This window comes from Thalassophryne amazonica, chromosome 20, assembly GCF_902500255.1.
Source record: "Thalassophryne amazonica chromosome 20, fThaAma1.1, whole genome shotgun sequence".
Classification (NCBI taxonomy): Eukaryota; Metazoa; Chordata; class Actinopteri; order Batrachoidiformes; family Batrachoididae; genus Thalassophryne; species Thalassophryne amazonica.
In genome coordinates this window covers 43,745,276-43,769,484 of record NC_047122.1, presented here as the reverse complement: position 1 = coordinate 43,769,484, position 24,209 = coordinate 43,745,276, and the positions used below count along the sequence as shown (strand labels likewise).

The 24,209-nt window shown below is 40.8% G+C and overlaps 1 protein-coding gene across 1 annotated transcript; it reads right to left on the bottom strand.

Annotated features, from left to right (window-relative positions):
- Positions 1-430: 430 nt before the first annotated feature.
- On the bottom strand, positions 431-23,652 carry mylipa (myosin regulatory light chain interacting protein a). The gene is given in 19 exon segments (XM_034160815.1): positions 431-1,734; positions 1,737-1,818; positions 4,232-4,536; positions 4,539-4,584; positions 4,586-4,630; positions 4,632-4,656; positions 6,194-6,344; positions 6,347-6,357; positions 6,440-6,594; positions 6,596-6,638; positions 8,500-8,533; positions 8,536-8,587; positions 8,589-8,687; positions 20,840-20,911; positions 20,913-20,971; positions 20,974-21,022; positions 22,184-22,193; positions 23,440-23,494; positions 23,497-23,652. Coding segments are annotated over 19 exon segments (1,425 nt in total). The 5' UTR covers positions 23,531-23,652; the 3' UTR covers positions 431-1,636.
- Between the last annotated feature and the right edge of the window lie 557 nt (positions 23,653-24,209).

Sequence of the window (24,209 nt, the reverse complement as noted above, 5' to 3'; positions counted from 1 at the left end):
ACAGAAAACGGCAATATTTGCATATAATGATGCTGAAAAAAGGTGAAAAAGTCATCATAGACTAGAACAAATTTCTTAACACACTTTCATTGTAAAGAACTATAAAAGTGTGAAATTTCCCCTTTTTTTCTGTTTTTCATACAATATGATCAAAGGACATAAGTGCCTGTAGTCTAAGAATCACCCATTTGTTTAAAAACAAAAAATAAATAAACTATACAGTTTCCCCAGGAATCAAAGCACTTAAAATTAAACAAAAGCCAAAGTGTGTTTTTTTTTTTTTTTGACAGGTGACAACATAATCTGCAAAATACGGTATGGGGGTGGCGGTTACACGGTTTGAAAGACACCGACAGATTTACACACATAAAATGGAGTGCAAGACCTTATTAACAGCTTCACCACAAAACTACAAGATTCAGATACAGAATCAAGATGGTCTTCAATAACCCAACTTTATTAAATCTTTGTTGAAAGCAGAATACAAAAAGGATTTTATTCCAATTTCACAGAGCGTAGTGGCCTTTGCTTCAGAAAATAGAAACAAGTCACTAACTGTCCAGAGTGAGAAAAAAAAAATCTTCCACTGCAGTGACTGAGATTAACAAAGTCAGCATGAAAATATCTTATGGCAATGCTGCTACATTAAGGCCAAAACTCCTACAAAACTTTGTTGGTAAAGTGACAATGTAGAGTTAATATATTTGACATTAAATACAATGTATGTGGGTGGGTGGGGGGGGGGGGTGGTGTCATCAGCAGTATTGCACAGAAAGTTCTCCCGGTACCCCTTAAAACAAAAAACACATGCACACATTAAATTCAAGTGTACACTCTGGAGACTTCAAACCGAGGTTTTAGTGGAACCAACTGCTGCTGGACAAGTTTCCATTTTTGTTTTTTTTTTTGCCTACATGATCTCGATGTTTGGGTTCTAGTGAGGAAATGTTTTGTTTGTTCCCTTCTTTTGAGATAGCAGCCTGAGAATCTCTTTTTTAAAGCGACAGTTACAAAGGAGTGTTTGCCAGATCCTGCATTTTTCTTCCACGGTCACATGACCTTCCACAAGAACGAAGCCATCGGTGACCTCGTTTCTCATCAAAATGCAGTGAGACGCCCGCAGAAGGATGTCTTGGCCTCTAATACCTCATCATTGGCAGAAAAGCAGAAATGTAATAAGTAAAAAATTAGAAGTTGCATTCACTCTGCTAAATAAAGTTCTGCTCACACCACAGAGATGACCCTTAAATGTTTGTGAACTTAAAAACAAAACATGGACAGTTTTCAGGTCTGTCGAAGCTGGAGCAAAACAAAACCAGAATACAATTAAAGCTAGGTTTCTACCGAGCATCAGGTCAACTGATGTAATAATTTAAATACAGATAAGCTAATCTAAAATTATGTCACAACAACGTAGTTAAAAAAAGAAAGAAATCAATTAAATATCATAAGAACCAACAAAACAGAGACAAGTCAGAGAGAAATAAAGAGTGGAACACAGACTAGCAGGAGTGGTTTGGGTCTGTGGAGCTTTGTGAAAAGCTAAGTTCATCATTCAGTCTATAAAATGGCGATCGGGCCGCAGGGCCTTAACGGTACCGATAGAGTCGGAATGGTTACGATTCTGCAGTCGCCTTCACGTGTGGTAGATCTTGTGCTCGTATTCACTGTGAGGCGACGCCGTGTCTCTGTAGATGGGCGGCGGGATGCTACCGCGTTGCTGGTGGTTGTCGGGAGAGTCAGGTTCAGCAGGCTGGTGCAGGTGGGCAAGTAGACGTGCTGCACGTGTTCCACCTCCGCCCGGCACACGGGACACAGCTGAGGTCAAAGGACAGAAATGGTATTTAATTCATGTACTGCGTGATCATGATTACAGCTGAGCAGAGATACATTAGGAACAACAGTAAGTCAAGATGAGTACAACTTAGACACTTGATAATGACATCATAGGGATGATGAACACAAGACATTTTATATATAAATAGCTTTCTCCCAAATAATTTAATTTTGAATTGCCAGCAGTAACTGAACCAAGTCTTTATGACAATTTTAACCTTCACAAAATTCCATCTATACCTGCAATGCTGCTCTACATCCTAAGCATCAGTTTAATCCACATACAGTCAGGTACGTACATATTCGAACAGTGAGAATGATGGAATGAAGATGTGTCGTAGGTCCAAGATTCCAGTATTAAAAAGGGTTCAACAAAAAAATATTGTTTATACAGCAAGAGGCCACTCACTGGCTTCCTGTTTCACCCTGGACTGTAGTACCATAAGTGGCCACTTGAGGCACTCACTGGCTACGTTTATAAACTGTTGTGGCATACCGTCTTTCCTCGGGTCAGACGCACAGCTAGGACAGGTACAGTACAATAAGCTATAAACTCGTTCATGTATGGACCTGTATTTGTTACATTTACCCGGCATTCATTTTGCCAGTGGTCAACTGATGTGCCTTTGACAGCAATTACAGCCTCAAGGTCTTCTTGAATATGATGCCACATCTTTGGGCAGTTTTGTCATTCCTCTTTGCAGCACCTCTCAAGCTCCATCAGGTTGGATGGGAGCGTCGGTGCACAGCCATTTTTAGTTTCTCTCAGAGATGTTCAATCAGATTCAGGTCTGGACTCTGGCTGGGCCACTCAAGGACATTCAGAGTTGTCCTGAAGCCACTCCTTTGATATCTTGGCTGTGTGCTTAGGAAAACAAGCTGAAAGATAAAGTGTCACCCCAGTCTGAGGTCAAGAGTGCTCTGGAGCTGGTTTTCATCCAGGATGTCTCTGTATATTGCTGCATTCATCTTTCCCTCAATCCTGACTATAGTCTCCCAGTTCTTGCTGCTGAAAAACATCTCCACAGCATGATTGCCTGCCACCACCAAGCTTCACTGTAGATGGTGCCTGGTTTCATTCAAACATGACACCTGTCTTTCACGCCCAAGAGTTCAATCTTTGTCTCATCCGACCTGAGAATTTTGTTTCTCCTGGTCTGAGAGTCCTTCAGGTGCCTTTTGGCAAACTCCAGATGGGCTGACGTGTCTTTTACTAAGGAGTGGTTCCGTCTGGCCACTTCTACCATACAGGCCTGATTGGTGGATTGCTGCAGAGATTATTGTCCTTCTGGAAGGTTCTTCTCTGTCCACAGAGGAATGCTGCAGCTCTGACAGATGTGAACACAGGATCTTGGTCACCTCCCTGACTAAGGCCCTCTCCCCGATCGTTCAGTTTAGAAGGGCATCAGCTCTAGGAACAGTCCTGGTGGATCCGAATGTCTTCCTTTTATGGATGATGGAGGCCACTGTGCTCATTGGAACCTTCAAAGCAGCAGAAATGTTCTGTACTCTTCCCCAGATTTGTACCTTGAGACAATCCTGTCTCAGAGGTCTACAGACAACTCTTTTGACTTCATGTTTAGTTTGTGCTCTGACATGCACTGTCAACTGTGGGACCTTATATGTAGACAGGCGTGTGTCTTCCAAATCATGTCCAAGCAACTGAATTTACCCCAGGTGGACTCCAATTAAGCTGTAGAAACATTTCAAGGATGATCAGTGGAAACAGGATGCACCTGAGCTCAATTTTGAGCTCATGGTAAAGGGTGACAATACTTGTGTACATGTGATTTCTTAATTTTTTTTATTAATACATTGCAAAAATCTCACATTGTCAGTATGGGGTACTGTGTGTTGAATTTTGAGGAAAAAAATGAATTTCATCCATTTTGGAGTGTACCAACAAGTATGGCTTCATATAAGGTGAAAGATTTTCAGGTTTGTTGGTGAAAACACTAAAGTGTGACCTTTTAGCTGCCACGTTTGTTATTAGAGCTCAGAGATCTGGCCGGGTGCTGTAATCTTTATAAAAGAACACACACACCCACCTGCCTCCATAAAGATGTGACACGTTTAGCTGATTAAGTGCGCCGACAGTCCTGCTCAGCAGAGCGCAAGCAAAGCTTCAGATGCTATTTAAAGACCCGTAAATGGATAAGACGTTTGACGTGTAACCAGAGAGCTTTCGGCATCTTTGCCAACTGAATGTAGGTCAAAGCAGTCGGCCTCAAGGACAAAAGTAAAGTCCTCAATGTCCTGTCACCTTTAAGGTCGCAGTGATATCGTCTGTTAAATGTCACTGCGGTTTGTTAAATATGGACACCAGCTTTAAATCAAGTCACAAACTTATCAGCCACCAACATCTAGAGATACTCTGAGTCAATCAGCGCCTCACCTGCAGCTGACTCGCACAGGCCTGGCAGCACACCATGTGGCCGCATGGGCAGAACACGGCGTCCATCTCCTCCTCGCAGCACAGCATGCACAGCAGCGCCTCTCTGAGCTTCTGAAGCCTCTCCTGCAGGGCTCGGCTCTGCTGACAGCTTCCGCAGTCCACCCCCTCAACCTGCTGGTTGTCCCGGCCCGGGGAGCGTGACGGTGAGGAGCGATCGCCGCTGATGGAGCGCGGCGCCAGGTCCACGACGCCGCAGTTATAGAGGGCGCGCCGGGCGTGGTCGTACACTTCTTTGGCGGTGCGCGGATATCGAAGACATATTTCTTGCCCAGGTTGATGTTTTCAGTGAGAAAACAGTGAGGCCAGGTGTCCTTTGAAATCTCGGCTGTACTGCATCATCCACCGCATTGGTAACTGTGTCGCACCTGTAGCACGAAAATGGAGGCGATTACTAACGTCGCCACAGAAAGATAATTCCCATGACAGCAGCTGTTGACCTTATCTTACAATAATCTCATCTGTTGAGAAGGCGCCAATTCTGTTGGACTCATTGCCTTCATGCATTATTTATTTAAAAAAAAAAAAAAAAAAAAAAAAAAAAAAAAAATCTAGCTTTCAGTCTGTTCTGACAGCACAGTTTACGCAAGCAGACTTAAGACTGCTGCAAAAAAAAAAATATGTAGACGGCATTATTACATCCGCTAATAAAGTTAGATGGACGTTATGTTTTCGCCCCCGTTTTGTTTGTGAACAGCCTAGAACCCACAATTTTTTCATATATCGTTATGAAATTTTACAGGAGTCAATATCCTGATAGGCAAGAACTGATTCAATTTGCAAGGTCAAAAGGCCAAATTCAGGAATTCCTATCCTTTAACATGAAAGGAATCTTCAAAAATTCCCAACTGTGAAAAAAGATCCAATTTCTTTCATATTGAGAGCAATATGTAGGCTGGCATCCTTTAACGACTGAAAGTTTGATCTGGATTACAGATTTTGTGGCTGTTGAAAACCCCATTTAATGTATATTTTACATTATATCTTAATCAAACGTGCCCCAATCACACTCATATTTGAAACTGAGGTGCAGACTAACACTCAGTATCACCTGACAAAGTTTGATCCAGATTGGGGATTTTGTGGACATTTTAATTTTAATATTCAAAGCCCATTTGGTGTACATTATATCTTAATCAAAACTGCTTTAATCAATTGTATGTTTGACAGTGAGGTGCAAACTGGCGCTCTTAATGAATAGAAGCAAGTTTGATCCACATCTGATCCTTAAGGTGAAGTTAGCAATTTCATTTTAACTTTGAAAAGCCCTTTTGATCTATATTTTGTATCATATCTTAGCCTATGAAAGCCACTTCAAACAGGACTTTGACATTGAAAATTTTTCCAAGATAAAAATTTGTGGAATTGGAAACTAGTGTTGGTGCAGGTTTGCACTCTACGAGCTCAGTGCGCTAGTTAAATCTGTTCTTTGAAAACAATAGTGCACTTTGTGCCCCCTGTGATTAGCACAGGACAATTTTACAATCACGTTAATAGTTTCTACCCCCCCAGTGCATCTTGCACAAACTATTGTTTGCTCAGCACAGATTCTGGCCAAATGCACATTGTTACAACCCTCCAACTTTACATAATTTTATCAAAAGACAAATAGCAGAACAAGTGTGTTCAGAATGTACTTTGGGCCACATTTTTATACTGTAATCTGTTGGTCTACTGTGTAAACCTGAGACATGCTACAGTTCTGAGGTTTGCTCAAAAGAAGGCCAGATGGTGAATGAGTACCGCTACAAAAAAAAATATCACATGATAAAGTTAATTTTAAATTGTTTCGGCAGTTGGCACACCAAGTGAGCTAAAGTCTACAGTAAAGTAGCAGCTCATGTTTTCATCTGTTCAAAATCCCCCTTTTTTTACAGTATGGCCGTTGTACTAGCGTTGGCGTACCTGTAGAAGGCGTGGGTCTCTGTGATGGCCCGATACAGCCCGCTGGCTGCTCGATTGCTAATGAGTTTAAACAAAAGCACCACACTGTCGCGTGTGTCCTTGGTGACAGTCAGGTAGACGCTTTTCCCTGACTGGGTGGCAATCTGGATGATGGATAGCTTATTCTAAAATGAGACAGACAAGAAGCCGGTTACTTGATGTAATATGTCAGCTGAGCTGGCACTGAGGTGTTACCTCAGCATGTACCTGTTAACTAAGGTGAAGTCCTCTTTGCAGATGGCAATTCCCTCAGGGCCAACTCCTATAGCCAAGCGCTGGCCACTGGCATCACGCGCCCAGTGCCATTCCACGCCGTAGTGCTCCAGAGAGGAAACCAGCTGCAGGGCCCGATACTCCACCGAGGCCGGAGGTCAAACCTTCCAACACCTTGTGTCTCGAAATGATACTGTAGCAGTAAGGTACAGGAGAATATCTGTTTAGTTGATCAATTAATGCTGCTTGACAAATTACAACAGCAAGTTTTTTTTTTTTTTTTTAAATAAGCTAAAATACAGTCACATTTTGCCATCACTGAAATCCCTTTAATTACCCAGTGGCCACTGAGACTCTGGTTAGGAACAGGCTCCGTAAAGGCTCCCTGACACGTGCAACGACTTTGATCTGTGCACTTGCATGCACAAAAAATTGAAATGTTCAAAATCTCCATCACCATTAATGATTTGAGCATTGCGCAAACAATGTGAGTGCAAGTGATTGTGTCAGCACAGTGCATCAGAGCGCAGGTCGTGTGAAACGATTATAAACGAGATGTTAAATCTATCATAAACGTACCTTTTACAGCTGCATACAAGAAAGAATGAACATGCAACTGTTTTACAAAACTATTACAAGTATAAACATTACAAATACTTACCTTTTTAGACTGCTCCAAATGCGTTCACCACATTAAGAGCGCATGTGTGACAGAGACAGAAAGGCTGCAGCAGTCTGCGATTCCAGAAGCGATGTAGAGGCGTTTTTCAACAGCCACTCCGACAGAAAATGATAATCGCTACAAAATAATTATTTTATATGCGCAGTGTCTAGTGCACGACGCGTGGCAGCCAGTGGTGGAACAAAGCACAGCATCCAGCTGGGAACACAGCAGTGGGATCATCACAACGAAGTGCATGCAAGTGCACGGATCAAAGTCGTGCAAGTGTTCAGGGCACCTTAAGTTGCATGCAAACAAAAGGCCTACTTCACGTTGTCTACGAAACTTCATGTGTGCGACAATGCTACAAAGATATCATGGATCACGATGGACCTATGATTACAATGGAGATTAATCGATACAAATCGGTATCTAGATACAACATGCGGGATGCGAATGTATCAATTCATTCAGGGTGCATCGATTCAATTGATGGGGGAAATTGTGATGCATCACTCGCTGCATGCGTGCATCGATTTTTTATGCGGCACATCGAATGCACAATCCTGCTCTGCGTTGTTTTGAACACGGAAGGAAGCCAGAAAGCACATTTCTCCCACAACAAACATGCAGGTCCACGAGAACAACAGCAAGCAGTCAGATGAGATTTTTGACACCCTAAACATTTAAATTCAGGCGTTTGGAGAGACTTCAGTTTTTTTTTTTGTTTTTTTTTTTTAAAAGATGGAAACTTGACAAGATGCAGGTCGTTTGTAAAGCATGCTGTGCTGCTATAAGGTATCGAGTCGGCTGCATAATGTAAACGAGCTCTGCAAACTGGTAAGAAAGTATCTCCTTACTTCTGCCAAAGCGGTACTCTGTCAGTGAGTGACCTAAAGTGAGTCACTCATTGAGAGTTTTCTTACGGTTTACTGTACTGTTTTAAGTTCTGACAGTGTGATTGAAATTGGTTCTAAACATGAGAGAATCGATTCCTGTTCCTTAGTGTTGAAATCTGGTAAATTTGATATTCATAAGGAGTAAACAAATCCTCTGCCTCTAGTAGAATCAGAAGAATACTACAGTACCATACTGAATTGCAGCTTCTTATTTTCTATTTAAAGTTTTGGTATAATTTCTTGCATCATGTTGAATCACATATCACATCGTGAGGAATGACTCGCCATCAAATCCATATCAAATCAGAAACAGGGGTGAATCGTATCGCATCAGATTGTCATTATTGTCATGTATCTCATCGATGTCAGTGATTAGATTCACATGCCCTAATGGAAACACCTCAAACTCATGATTTCTAATAAAAATAAAAAAAAACACACAACATTGAAAAAAGTGATTGCTGCTGAGCCACGTTTCTTGAAGAAAGTCACACCTGTTGATGGTGGCATTACTCGGCTCCCTCTCCACAGAGTTTCTGAGTACCAGTAATGTGCTGTGTTCTGATTGTAGTCGCCAAATTCCAGCCTGTGCTAGGAGTGCGCTCAACTCCTCAGCTTGCTCTGTGGCCATGCGCAGGTGTCCACTGTGGAGATCCTCCTTCACGTGTAGAAGAAGATGTGTCTGTTTGACAGAAAGTACAAAATGGACACAACCATTAAGGATTTGGTCTGCGTACTTCAGACCTGCTCTTTATAACTCCGCGTTTGTGCATTGAGGAGATGGTACATTAGGGTGGGCAATTAATCCAAATGGTCAGACTCTCTAATCAACTTAATACTGATCATATCAGTTACTGACAGTCTGAATGTTCCTTTTTAAATTAAAAAAAAAACAAAAAAAAAAAACTTTAGGGTTCTCTCTCTCCAGCTCTTTGGCATCAAACCATGTTCTTGATATTATTATTTTTGTTAAAGTATCAAATTACTGTTTGACAATCAGTTTGAAATAACCGTGATATTGCCTTGAGTTATATTTGTGCCCACTGTTTCTATTGACTAAATATCATGAAGGATGTTGAACAATTGACTTTTTCTGCAGTCAGCAGCCTTGTTCTCTTGTCAATATAACTCACTTTCTCCTTAAGTTCTTCCTCAAACTGACCACTTGAACTTCCTCTGACCGTTAAATTCACTGAGAAGAAGTTGAGAACTTAACATGCAGGATACAGTAGTACTTCAAAAAACTGGTAACTCAAAATTCCTCACTCTCGTATGCCAATTTCTGGGCCTATGCGTGACACCCGCCACGTCCCGTTAGCCCGAGAACACCAACCCTATGTATATCCGTCACGTGAAATATTCCTGCACTTGTGTAATACATCCAAAGCTCAGACATCCTCATAAGGAAGTTCCGTCATCCCTTTCCCTTTGTTCAGATAATTCATTTATGCTATGACAAAACACAACCGTTCAAAGATCAATAGTGTTCAAAAGAAACAATGGTCTCCGTCTGGGCTGAACTATTAGATATGAACACAGAGTTCTGGTGTGGCCAACGAAAACAACAACATTCACTAAAAAAAAAATAACCCGCAGTAGGTCCGCCCCATTGTTTTGACTGGAAGATGTGAGAAATTCCCGTCTTGTTAACAGCAGGAGATATGACGTCAAAAAAAAGAGCAACACCCCCACTTAGTCCTCAACAAGGAAAGATACTGAGCTAAGGTAACCTCCATAAATACTGGAGAGTCATTTTCATATCTGAAATGTTTCATCTATGTGCTACCTCTGACAGTACATTTTCAGTTATCCACCTCAGTTAAAAATAATGAAATAAAGAAAAAAAAACCCTCTTGAAGAGTAAAAATCCCTATACAAGTCACACTTTTTTTTTTGGTATTAGCTCTTTAATATGTACTCAAGACTACTACGAAACAAATGTCCCTCTGTGTACAGAGTTAAGCTTTGGAATGCACTGACTCAAGAAATTAAATGTACAAATGTTTACGAGTTCAAAAAAAAATGTATAAAGATAAAATTATGAGAGAATACAGTAAACTAGAAGAAAAATGAATACAGCTGCTGAAGTGTGAACGTGGATGTTGAAATGTAGGATAATCGTGTTGATGTTTGGTGGCTTGATGAGGGAGCGGCGTTGGGGTTGAAAATGAAGTGACAGTGGATTTCTGTCTATTTTGTTACAAAGAACAGAAAATACAACATTTGTCTTCTTTCTGTTCTTTTTGTTCATGATGTGTGTTTATGTGGATGAGAAACGAATGAAATGATGAGTATGAACAAATAAATTATTATTCATTTGGGATTTTTGTGCATTGTGGTAGTGTACGTTTTATCACTGACATTTGTTCCATTTTTTTGTTTAGTGCTTTGTAAGCATGGTGGGTAAGTGGTTTAGTGCGCTTGGGTTCAGTGCAGAAGGTTCCCAGTTCAAACCCCAACACTGCATCAGGAAGGGCATCCGGTGTCAAATGTGTGCCACATCAACATGCAGATCCACCTTGGATCTGCTGTGGTGACCTCAAGTGAAAACGAGGAAGCAGCCAAAGGGACTTAACTATTTTCTTTAGTGCTTTGATTCCTATTAATATCCTATATAAATAAATAGTCCAATTATTATCAACAAACATGTGATTTTCAGTAGACGCGTTGCACCACAATATAAATAGGGAGGGGTGTTATTTCAAAAAAATGTGGAAATCTATAAATGTTTGCATGGAATATGGAAATATACACGGAATAAACCATAGCAGGATAAATTTGGGGTCATCTGGTTCCAAAAACCCATATGGACGGAGCCAGTGAAGATATCGGGTTCAAAAAATCGCCACAAATAGACGAAAATGTCATATCTTGAGAACCGCTGTACCTAGAGACTTGAAATTTGGCTCCAAATGCACAAAACTTCCTAAACTAGTAATAAATGAATAAATAAGACTTGTAGTCTAAAAATGTAGTACTCCCTACAGTGAGAAATGTAGTTTTGCGCCTGCAGCACAGTCATCTGCAAAGGCACGAACTCCAAATTTCTGCTGAAACCTATGCAAACCAGTCATTAAGGTTTTCTACCCTATAGATAGTCTAAAATATTCACAAGACTGTATTTAAAAAAAAAATAAATAAAAAAAACAACAAGGACACACACCCTTGCAAATTAGCAGTGGTCCGCCACCGACTGTTAGCATGGGGGGGACTCCTGGGCTAAAGTTCCCTTTGAGCCTGATGAAACAGACATTTTTCATTTGTCTACATTAAGGTCATACTTGACGATATTCCCAGAATCAGGAGAGACAAATACCTCTAAACTTACAGTCACTTAAGTGTGTTTTTATAGACAACATCTTTGAAATGTCTCCTGGGCGTTTCATTTCCTCATCATCCAGACCAAAATCTCTAGAAGTCTTCGTGCACACCTGGTGGCTAAATACACAGATCTGTAGGACTGCTTGTACAAGAACAGACAAGCCTCATCCACGAGACATGTTCACTTATCAACAGCCTCGAGCTGTGAGCCGCAAACAATTCACCGCCCCGTCAAAAAGCCAGACCATACAAGCGAAGCCCCGCGGCCGACCTAGCCTTCGGCATAACAAACAGTGCTTTGATATGGTGTTAAACATCCCATTCTCTCCCATGCACACGCACACAAACACTGCGCTCCATTGTGTCAGGCCCAGCAGGCATCATGTGGTGGAGCGCTGCTAGTTAGCTACCTGTCTGACACAAACAATAGGCCTCGACTTGACCGGGTTTACTACAGGTTGCCGACAAGAGGTTACTATAGGGCAAGCAGCACAGGTTACTTCAGTTCAGCTGAGAGTCATGAGGTAAATACAGGTTACTGTGCATTTGAGCGAGGATCATCTTAAAACCTTCCATCAGGACAACTCTCCTGTTTGGTTTTTCTGCATGTGGAAATGCGGAAAGAACAGTTTAATGAACCGAGCATCAATGACAATGCAACTGTTGGATATGGATCTGAGCACGATGCGCTTCCTGTGTACAGCAGAACAGGTTAAGGATGTCCACAGCAGAGGTTACTAAAGTTTCAGCTTTGCTGGCTGAAGAACTGTCATATTAACGAACAAACACCACCATAACATGAACGCCAACTATTAACAACTGCTTTACACGGAAAGCAGCTTTCTACTACCTGGCTTTTAACCCAGCAGGAGACTCCATTCATTCTTTTACTCTTCTTGTTTTAAATCGTCTCATAACTTTCTTATGTCTTAGTATTTCATGTATACTTATTACGCACTTATTTTCCCTTTCGTATGGCTAGCATACTGGTATAGTTTGTTTTACCCTTTTTACTCTTAATTCATTTATTAGGAAACGGAGCGTGCCACGGCCTCACTTTACCTAAATTCTGGTCTTTTAGTGAAGCTTAGGGCTCGTGGTTGGCGATCACCTTAGGATTTCTTCTGTTTTCTTGTTGTTTAATGCTGGAAATTAGATTGTATTTCTTGTCTCTCTGATGCCTGATTGTTTTTTTTTTTCTCTCTGTTTAAAGTGCAGCTCCATCAAGAGTGGAGTTGTACAACCCCTGGCAAAAATTATGGAATCACCGGCCTCGGAGGATGTTCATTCAGTTTGTTTAATTTTGTAGAAAAAAAGCAGATCACAGACATGACACAAAACTAAAGTCATTTCAAATGGCAACTTTCTGGCTTTAAGAAACACTATAAGAAATCAGGAAAAAAAAAAAAAAAATTGTGGCAGTCAGTAATGGGTTACTTTTTTAGACCAGCAGAGGGAAAAAATATGGAATCACTCAATTCTGAGGAAAAAATTATGGAATCATGAAAAACAAAAGAACACTTCAACACATCACTAGTATTTTGTTGCAACCACCTCTGGCTTTTATAACAGCTTGCAGTCTCTGAGGCATGACTTAATGAGTGACAAACAGTACTCTTCATCATCTGGCTCCAACTTTCTCTGATTGCTGTTGCCAGATCAGCTTTGCAGGTTGGAGCCTTGTCATGGACCATTTTCTTCAACTTCCACCAAAGATTTTCAATTGGATTAAGATCCAGACTATTTGCAGGCAATGACATTGACCCTATGTGTCTTTTGCAAGGAATGTTTTCACATTTTTCGCGGCTATGGCAAGATGCATTGTCTTGAAAAATGATTTCATCATCGCCAAACATCCTTTCAATTGATGGGATAAGTGTCCAAAATATCAAAGTAAACTTGTGCATTTATTGATGATGTAATGACAGCCATCTCCCCAGTGCCTTTACCTGACATGCAGCCCCATATCATCAATGACTGTGGAAATTTACATGTTCTCTTCAGGCAGTCATCTTTATAAATCTCATTGGAACGGCACCAAACAAAAGTTCCAGCATCATCACCTTGCCCAATGCAGATTCGAGATTCATCACTGAATATGACTTTCATCCAGTCATCCACAGTCCACGATTGCTTTCCTTAGCCCATTGTAACCTTGTTTTTTTCTGTTTAGGTGTTAATGATGGCTTTCGTTTAGCTTTTCTGTATGTAAATCCCATTTCCTTTAGGCGGTTTCTTACAGTTCGGTCACCAAACGTTGACTCCAGTTTCCTCCCATTCGTTCCTCATTTGTTTTGTTGTGCATTTTCGATTTTGAGACATATTGCTTTAAGTTTTCTGTCTTGGTCGCTTTGATGTCTTCCTTGGTCTACCAGTATGTTTGCCTTTAACAACCTTCCCATGTTTGTATTTGGTCCAGAGTTTAGACACAGCTGACTGTGAACAACCAACATCTTTTGCAACATTGCGTGATGATTTACCCTCTTAAGAGTTGATAGTCCTCTCCTTTGTTTCAATTGAGATCATCTCGTGTTGGAGCCATGATTCATGTCAGTCCACTTGGTGCAAGAGCTCTCCAAGGTGTGATCACTCTGTTTTAGATGCAGACTAACGAGCAGATCTGATTTGATGCACGTGTTAGTTTTGGGGATGAAAATTCACAGGGTGATTCCATAATTTAGTCCTCAGATTGAGTGAGTCCATATTTTTTTCCCTCTGCTTGGTCTAAAAAAGTAACCGTTACTGACTGCCACAATTTTTTTTCCCTGATTTCTTATAGTGTTTCTTAAAGCCAGAAAGTTGCCATTTGAAATGACTTTAGTTTTGTGTCATGTCTGTGGTCTGCTTTTTTCTACAAAATTAAACAACTGAATGAACATCCTCCGAGGCCGGTGATTCCATAATTATTGCCAGGGGTTGTATTTGTGCTGGTGACCCTCCTGTCCTGTGCACCAACAGCATTTCCTGTATATTCAGTTTGTGAATTGTTCTGTAATTTGTGTCGGTAGCATGGCCCAAGCACCTCTGAGTCTGGTATGCTTGAGGTTTCTTCCTCACAGGGAGTTTTTCCTTACCACTGTTGATCTGGAGGTTAGTAAGGTTAGACCTTACTTGTGGGAAGCACCCTGAGGCAACTCTATTGTGATTTGGCGCTATATAAATGAAAAAGAAAAAAAAAAATGTACAGCACTTTGTACAGCTGTAGTTGTTTTAAAGCTCTATATGTGTAGAACAGTGGTGTCCAAACTATTCCAGAAAGGGCCAAGAGGGTGCAGGTTTGCTTTGCAGCCACTGACTCCAGCAGGTCAGGGGTAAGAGGCAGATTGCAAGACTGTAAATTGGTGAACAACTAGACTGGCAAGACATAAGACTTCATGGCTTCCCACTACATGTGGCAGCCAAGGGGTTAAAAAAAAAAAAAAAAGTAGTCATTGGTCTCTACATACCCAAGAAGCTTCTTAGCCAGCTGCCACAGGATCAGGGTTGCCAGCACTCCATCTGTAAGATGGAGCCTTAATCTCTGAAAATCAAAGAGTACAAGATCAATACTGCACAAGTTTAAGAACAACAGTCTGAAATGCTTTTTTTTTTTTCCAGCCTTTACTTTTGCTTTAAAGTTGAAACGGCAAGTCACATGAAATGAACGCAATCATGCAGCAAGAGGAAATCATTGTTATTGAGCAATCAGTCAACAGTCTCAAATACTACAGTTCCAGCACATGGTACAGGCGGGTTTGCAAAATCCTCGCTTTAACACACTATGCATCAGTAAGTCGAAAATCGTCTTGCCTACTTTCCTGTTTTAATAAACCTCAAGAGTTCTTGTCCTTCAGAGAGCCAAAATCTTAAAAGGCTCAACTGTCCACAGCTGTGATAACCCCGGAGATGACCTACAGACCAGGGAAATGCGTGCACTTGCAAACAATGTGTGGTGGATATATTGGTGCTCATTTGTACATGCACTTTTTATGTTTCCAATCAAATCAGGTCACAACTTCTGGAAAGGATAATACATAGTGCAGCCAAGTTGTAAAAAGAAATATCTGATTATTTTTTCCCCCACTCATTTCATTCCATAACAGAGACGACCTAAAAATCTATCCATATTTTATACCATTCAAACCTGAACTGCATTCCAAATGCAGTGTTGTAATAATTTTTTCCACTTTTGTGGCCTCTTTGCCAAAGACAACACAATGAACTTTTGTTGTTCCTTAAAAGTACAGACTCTCAAGTCAGCTTGACTCTGTTGATAATCTATAAAAAGTTGTTTTCTGCCTCAACTGTTTATCTCAACAAGTCTGCCGCAGCATGTCAGCGCCAGTTCTCTACAGCAGATGAGCAAAACATCCCCACAAACTGAAACTCAACACTTCTGCCTCCAGACCGCACCTCCTCCAACCAATCAACAGTAGAGTTTCAGACCTCCACAGTTTGGCACTCGACAATGCGGTTTGTAAGCTAGTCAAATACCACTGCCGGGAGCAGCGTGCAGAGGTTACTACAAGGTCAATGAACTATAGTAAACTTTGTACCATGTATGGGTGAAGGGAAACATTGACTTTTTGAACCAGCGAGAGAAAAGAAAACCTATTCAACAATTTCAGGCACCAATTACAACAAGTAACACACTTTTGTCTACTCCGGATTGGACTGAAAAGCCACACAACTATAGAACAATGACCTGTTTTGTATGCTAAGTGCCTTAGATCACAAATGGGTGCTCTGTACTGGATGGTAAGATGGTGATTAAGCCCTGCATCAATTCTCGGTTCAAGGGCTAATGTTATGGCTTCAAACCATGCAAACCACCGCTGGGTTACTAAAGTGCACAAAGATTATAACAAAACATGGTGGGAATAAAAGTCACTGGAAAGAGCGACAACAGCCAGCTACCATCTGTAACACTTGCTGACTTTAAAATAAGCACCATTTATTTAAGTACTTGAACCAGAGCGTCTGTGATCTCCATCCTGATACCAAAGCAAGCAACTTGTGTGACTCGAATCATTACCTCAATGGAACACTTTCTGCAGAAACATTCAGTTCAAGAGGTAGTGCATACACTTTTAATCAGACACAAAACCCTCATTTCATTTCTTGTGAGGGAACAAAAAATTGAAACTTCAAATTACCCATGTGCAACTAAAGTTGTGCCACACAGAATAAGACACAATGTTAAATTAAAACCCATGTGTGGCCGATGTACCATCATATCTTGTTTTAGATGTTGCAGGGATTTTAGGTTACTCCAGTGCTACCCATTGCTGAAGTCCATTTGTTAAAGTTTAACTATGAAGTCTGAGAGGTTTTTCTTATAGCGTTTAGCCTTCAAGATCTTACAAAAACCTGCAGTTGTTGTTGCCCTGTAAATGTTTAGACATCTTAAGGATGGCTGAGAATCTTCAAGATATTAACCAATCTGTCAATGATCCCAAGACTCTAGATAATTGGATAGCTTTTAGGACCTCCTGCTCGCTGGCTGTGATTGCATCATTCCACTGTAACTCATGCACATTTATGGTCATGTCAGCCAAGACACTGGAAATGCTTTTAACTCACAAAAAGGAAACAGAAGCCAGGGTCGCTCCCTATAGCTAGAGGTGCTGGGGGGCCTCAGCGGGCGCATAAAGTGGAAATTCCTTTGTTTACTTAATCATCAGGTGGGCCCAATGAATACTTTGGGACTAAAACATAAGAATTTGTGTCTTTAATAAACACTAAAAACACACAAGAACTAAACACCATCAGAAATTTGACAGATTTCTCCTTTTGGTCTTAATTGGTCCCAAAAGAGATTAACAGGTCAACAATGAGGAGCTCTAATAAAGCCTGTGCTATAACTGTTCCCTTGTGGGTAGCCAACAACTCTGTGATCAGAATACTAAATACAAAGGAGAATGAAAAGGGAGCATTCACATATTAAAACCTGAATCACCCCTTAGGAAGTAGTGTTTAATGAGGCAGATAACTGTTGTTGCAGCTTCAAGTTTGGATCTTTTAGCCAATCAGTACCATTGATGGATCATGGAAGCAGCTGGACATAAAAAGTCCTGCAAGTTTTTTTTAAACTTCTTTATACTAGCACAAAAATATATTTAAGCCAAGGATCTGTTGACCCTATTTAATCATTTAAAAAACGAGGCAGTACAAGTAGTTTTTCTTCCTCAATGAAACACTTTCAGGAGCTGAAAATGGAAGCCAAGAAAAGGAGCCAAATGTCTTTCAGATCCTCCATTTAGGGGTCAAAACAGCAGATCAACCTCAGTCTCACTCTGTCCTCAAACCACCACCTGCATGTCCTCCCCCAGAATCCAATCTTCTCTCTCTCATCAGCTACTCAAATTACTCCTCCACCTTCTCAACATACTCTCCTCACTTGTCAGTGCATTTCCATCTGCATCCTTTATCACCATAACCTGCTGTACATCTTTGTAGCTCTGACCATTTGGTGCAATACCTTTTTTCACCTTACTTAGTTTCAACTCCATGTATAGCTAGCTATATACCCTTTCTTAACCTAATCTACTTTCATCATTTCTTCAACTATCCCAAATCTTTATTTTTCCAAATCTCTACAGCTTCATTGCCTGGCTTGTGCACCCAATGTGGAAGATATTTAACAAAATTTATGGTGTATACCCTTCCTACTTCTTCCCTCCTCATTGTATGGGCTTTGGACAGGCACGTAGAATGCACTGGCTAAAGGAGCACCCAATTTGCAAAACAGCTTTGAAATACACGTTTCAGAAGACAAGCTTGAGAGAAGGAGTGACAGGGAAGTGTCACCAATGTAATAAAGTAAAACTGAAGCTGGCAAACAGTTTGTGAGTTTCTTGTGGTTATCTTGCTTTAACATAAAAACTCAATGACAGAGGTGGTGATTCTAGATGTTTTTTCACAAGGAAGTATAATTTTTGGGGAATGCCATCATTGTGGAATTTGGGTGAATTCAAGTCTGAACAGTACACATTTGAGAATATTTGAATCAAATTAATACTGCATTTTGCCCCAACACCCCCCGCACCCCACAATAATCAGCTGTATGTGTGCATCACCATTTGATCCACCAGGCTTTACGTGGCAGCAGAATACACAAGCCTATATAAGCAGCTTACTGACCTCTACGCTCCCAGTCCAGTGTATGTAATAAAGCCTGCAGGGGGGCAGAGACAGAGGTCCACCCCTCAGGACTTTCTGAAACTGGTGCTACAGATGCATGCTTTTATGCTGCAGACACCTCACATATACTTACTGAAATGAACCATTTCCTTTTATACAGTAATTTTGATTGGAAATCGCTAATGAATCAACCACACTGTCTGAAGCCTCACTGGGCAGTTACCCTGAACCAAGTTTCTTCCTTGTTCTTATGATTCCAGGCTGGAGTTGCTGACAGAAATAAGTTTTTAGACATACCTTGCACTGTTAGAAGTGGGCTACAGGCATTTTGAATAAAAAAAAAAAGTAGCACAGACAGTAGAATAAGAGTACTTAATATTGGTGGTGGCTAAGTGGTTAGTGTGCTTGGTTTCAGTGTGGAGGGTTCCTGGTTCAAACCTCACCTCTGCCACATTTCTCCATGGGAATTACCTTTAGAATCCGGTATAAAACTTGTGGCCAACTCAACAACATGCACTGAGGTGGATCTGCTGTGGCAGGTGAAAAAACAAGGGAGCAGCTTAGCATATTAGCAGTCAGTACAAGATACACAGAGGCTGTGGAATGCCAAGTAGGGCAAAGGTAACAGCTTCAAATAATCGCGTAAAGCAAACTATGATACCCTATATCTCGACAAATCACGAAGGTTCAAATTTAAGCAGTAAAACCTCCAAATTGACTAATTACAAAAAAATGAAATCAACTAGAACAACAAATTGAAAAACATGGCATTAACAAGTAGCCTACAGGGAAACATTGTTTGTGCTTCTACAAGATTCAAGATATTCAAGTAGTCAACCTGACTTCTTTAGTTCCTCACAAAAGAGCTAAACAAGTCCAGTCGATCTGACTAAACCTACTTGGATGCCATGACGTGGATAACAATCTCACACATATCGATGCAAGATACTTCTTTAAAGCGAAGGGACTGCTGGCAGTGTCGGCATGTTGGTTGATGGTTGCCGTCTGTCCTCGGTGAAAATCTCTGCAAGGGTACCCAGTCCTCCGACTGATAGGGTTACCAGACAATAGAAAACTTGACGGGATGGGTACTACTTAATCATAGTCTATCATTATGACTAGCCGTCCCAGCCCTAAATGAACCCTGCCAGGTCCTCATAGTGCACAGTCAACATTTAATACCCTCATCTCCAAAGATCAGAATGTCTCAGACACATTTTTGGCCTTGCATTCACAGAATTAAACAATTGGCCCACAAGACAACATGTGTCCTGCACAAGTGTCTGAGACACCCCCACCACTGTCAAAAATACCCTTCCCTGCCATCTCACACCTTTATCACAACTGTATTACCCCAGACACCCGTCATATGCTAGCCATCTGTTGATAACCCTTGCTGATCTAGTAGAGGTCAAAGCAGCAGGCAGCCAAGTCCTACCCCCGCCCACAACACACACCCTTTCACTTTATCAGCAAAGGCTACTAAATATAGGCCAAGACAGGGAACCATGACAACACTGAACGCCAGAAACGTGTGTGAATATATCTATATATATTGGACACATATTTAAACCCATCAAGGTTGAACATAACAAATGCTCAAATTTTAAAACAACGGCTGTTTTATATTAAGGCAGGGCTTCAAGCTACTGAGCTTGTTCCTTTTGTTCTGAATAATTTTTTGTTTTGTTTCATCTGATGACAAATGTTTAATTAATGAGATTTCAACAGAAAACTGTTAAAATATTCAATTACATCAACAACATAACTACATATGTTGAAACAGCTTAAAAACAGAAGAAAACACCACCAGTTTCTAAACTGCAAAAGTGTTGAACTGTGTAGATACTTTGTAGAATCCACAGTTCAACACGACAAAAACGGCGACAGATAAGACAAAAAAAAAAAAAAAAGAGGGGAAGAAAGCACAATAAAAGTTATTCTGAGCTGAATTGGGGCCTAGTGTCTGACTATTGAGGTCCTCGGGGGCAGACACACAGCAACACATGGCCTGTGTGCAGGATCAAATTTCTCGCCTTGCGCTTCACCACAATGACTTATAGTAACCCCGGAAAGGCTCAGAGAAGGTTACTATCCGGGCATTCTACAGCACTGGAGGCAGATTAGCTCGGGAAGCCAAATTATTATGAGTGTGCTTTTGCAAGCCGTGCGCCGTCAGCAAGTAACATCAACTGTTAGCACATCATCCACCAGCTGGTGTAGAAAATGATACTTCAATATATTTTTAAAAGCTAACATTCAATCCCATACTTAAAAAAAAAAAAAGTATTTTGTAGATAAAAGCTTTAAATGAGTCTGAAGAGTTTCATTCTGATGTTCTGTGGCAGAGGAGAAGCTTCGTGTGATTGCATGTTTGTGCAGCAAACGCACCCTCGTCTGTTCCTGCAGAAGGAGATGGGGCTCCACGAAGAACTTGATCCGCAGCCTCAGTCGACACGGGGCACAACACTATCCACTGCTGGCAGATACGGTTCCTCAGATTCAGCCACAGGTTCTCTCCTTGCTGCCAGTGAACTGCAGTCCAAAGTAGTCCACTTCAATTATACCCAACTTCTACAAACCTGCAAAGAGATTCGGAGGGAAAAATAAGCAAAGTCAGTCGTGAAGTTATTTGGGTATTCAAGAGCTTTAAGAGATGTCTAGACATCTTCATTCAAACTCCGCTTTTTCCATTTCTACCGAGGCAGAACTGGATTGGTGTGGAGCCCAATTTTGGAATATTTCAGTGCATTATGACCACAATAAAATTAGTGTAATAGCAACCTCACTGCACATAACCACCTGGAATCTTGCAAGAAGAAAACATGTAGAATAAAGAATATTCAGTGGCCTTCTGACACAGACAGCGGTGGGTGGACAAGTGGTTTCAGTGCAGAATGTTCCCGGTCAAACCCCACCCCTGCCTATTTCTCCATGTAATTTGGAGTTGCGTCAGGAAGAGCATCCGGTCCACCCCGGATTTACTGCAGCTACCCCGAGTGAAAACAAGGGAGCAGCCGAAGGAACTTACAGTGGCCTTGTGAACACATATTTATCTTGCACTTGTGGAACTCTCAGGTTTTGAGGGCAAAAGAAAGGACAAATGGGTTGTACATGGATTATTGTGGGGGAACAAAACAGAACGGTTTTATTAGAAGTCGCTGACAGATGCGGAAGTTTGAGGACATTTTAGAAGTTTCTTGATGCATGCCAGGATGATGGTTTTCAAAATCAACAGACTGAGACACATTCAGCAGTGATGGAGTTTGTGGAGAACGAGCCATTCCTCTGTTCGTGTAGGTGTCTGGTTTTCTATGTTCTATGCCACTGATTCAAGTCGGTGACAAAATGGATGTAATGTAAACTAGTGAACTTCTAGCTTTTTTACACTCATGGCACCAGGGTTCTATGACTTTAGAATGGAACATATTCTTGAACTTAGGGGTGAGGTGGAAATGAGTTGTGTGAAAACGTGGGAAAGCCGAATTCATGCTGTACTACGGCTTTACTACAATTACTTCCGCTTAAGTCCTGCCCACACTGATAATGACCAATCAATAATAGCAATCCCATCAAAGACTGCAATAAACAGACTCAAATGAAGAAGCTCATGAAAGCCATCAATTCCATGGTCGTGGCCATGTTCTTATATAAGACTGACAGATGTCTGCAGGAGAAGACAAAAGTCATTTAGACCAAATTAATAAAAACAGGCCCTAAAGTACACATGACGACCCTACAGTGTCTGCAGCCTTGAACACTATAAAAGAGTTTGTGAAGTAATCGGGGTCCGTTTAACACAGTACGTGACATTCTTCATTTGATATGGACTCCAGAGCAATGTTGTGCAACATTGGTGTTGTGAAGCTTTCAAAGGACCCATCCACATGGAGACAGGTTTAAGTGTATCTACAAAAATTTTTGTATCATAGCCGCATTTCGGCCACACAGAACCGATGTGTTTGGAGCCTGAAAATTACTTTTTGAAAACGGGTCCCAGAGTGGATAACTGGTGAGTTTTGATGCGGTTTTCATGTCTATAGCCAACAGGGGCAGAACCATGGACCAAAAAAAAAAAAACAAAGAAAAAAAAAATCCCTGCCAAATGCCGCTTCTGAACCCTATTCAGCAAAGAGTTACTCAATGAGACACCCAATTATGATTCAGCTACAGGCATTTCAAATGTTCTCTGTTATCATACAAGTTCAAATGAATAAAAAAAAACAAGTTAAGAATCTTTTATCTGTGGTGGAGTAAAATATGTGCCAAAACGCGCACAGTGTATAGGAAAAGTTCCATTTCTGTGTGGACAAGGCAAAAAACATTACAGAACAGTGTTAAGTTTCCCATCAGTAATTTGCAGTATAGACGTAAAGTTTTGCGCACAACCATTTGTTAATTCCAGTTTGGGTTTACATGTAAACTACACGTAAATTCAACTACATTTACCCCAATCCAGCCAGCAGGTGGCAGGCACATCTATGAAATATTCTGAAGACAACAAAAAAAAAGTTGCTTGTCCTACTGATCTGGTGCATCAACTTAACCATCTTCTAATCACTTCATTCTTAATACATGCTCCTGTAATGTTGTGAGTTACAAGGTGATGGAAAGTACTGCTTTTGAGTTATTGCTTACACAAAGTCAGCTGGGATGGACCAACTCACTTTTAATAAGGGAATAAATAAATAAAACCCACTTACGTTGCTTGTTGCTGTGACCTCAAAGAAAAGAAACTAACAATTCGTAAAGTTGTAGACGTTTTCCTTAATTTATAATTAAGCATATGTGTAGAAATTTAAATATCACTGCCTTTTTGTCTTAATACAATATTTTAGTCCATATTTAAATTGGAAGCAAAAGTCGAGCATTGACGTCACTATTATATATTCGGTTGTCAGGTTGTGTCACAGAAATCCAGCAGGATACTTTAAACACTCCTTCCTCCTCCCGACACTTTATTTTACAGACCACAAAAATCACCGATACACCCTACCTTATTCAGACAGTCTTCACCGTTCGCCTTCGCATCAACTTCCACTTCATTACAACCGAATCCGGACGGGTAACGTGGCAAAGCATTTTCACTACTTTTAAAATCTTTGGTGTGCCACTCTTTCAACCTATAAAAAAAAAAACAAATTCTATAGCTTTCCAAAACCCTTTAACATCAAGCTTTCTTCACTTTCTTCCGTCTCTTTCATTTCGTGTGGCGATTCATTCTGTAGCCTCAGCCGCCAGCTGTAGGATATATCAATGAAATCCCGCTCACAGCACCGCCCACTTTAATACAGCCAATCAGAGCGTACTTAACACAGTGATTACTGAAATCAGACCAATCAAAAGTGTCATTACATCACCGCTGTCACACTCCCGAGATGAGAAGCGTGAGAAACCCACTGCGCCCCCGTGTGGCTCTCCTTCGACATAATGACTGGTTCTTTCAGCTTTTCATCAACACACCTGCTCCAAAGTTGACCGGTTTTGGGTAATAAGTTTAATAGCGTTTATAGGGTTTTCGACCATTAAAGTTAAATATATCTGGGGATGTAGTGCACAGAGAGACACTTTAACAGGAAAAAAGACACTAAGCAGAAGCAAAGGGTTAGCAAAATTTCATGCTAGTATCTCTGTTGTTTCTAGTTCTTTCACTTCTTTGTCAGTAATTTTACTCTTGTCAATTATGAAGTAAATGTCAAAATCACACTTACACTTTGTAACAATTTGTTTCAACATGCAGTTTGTTCACATCAATACATTT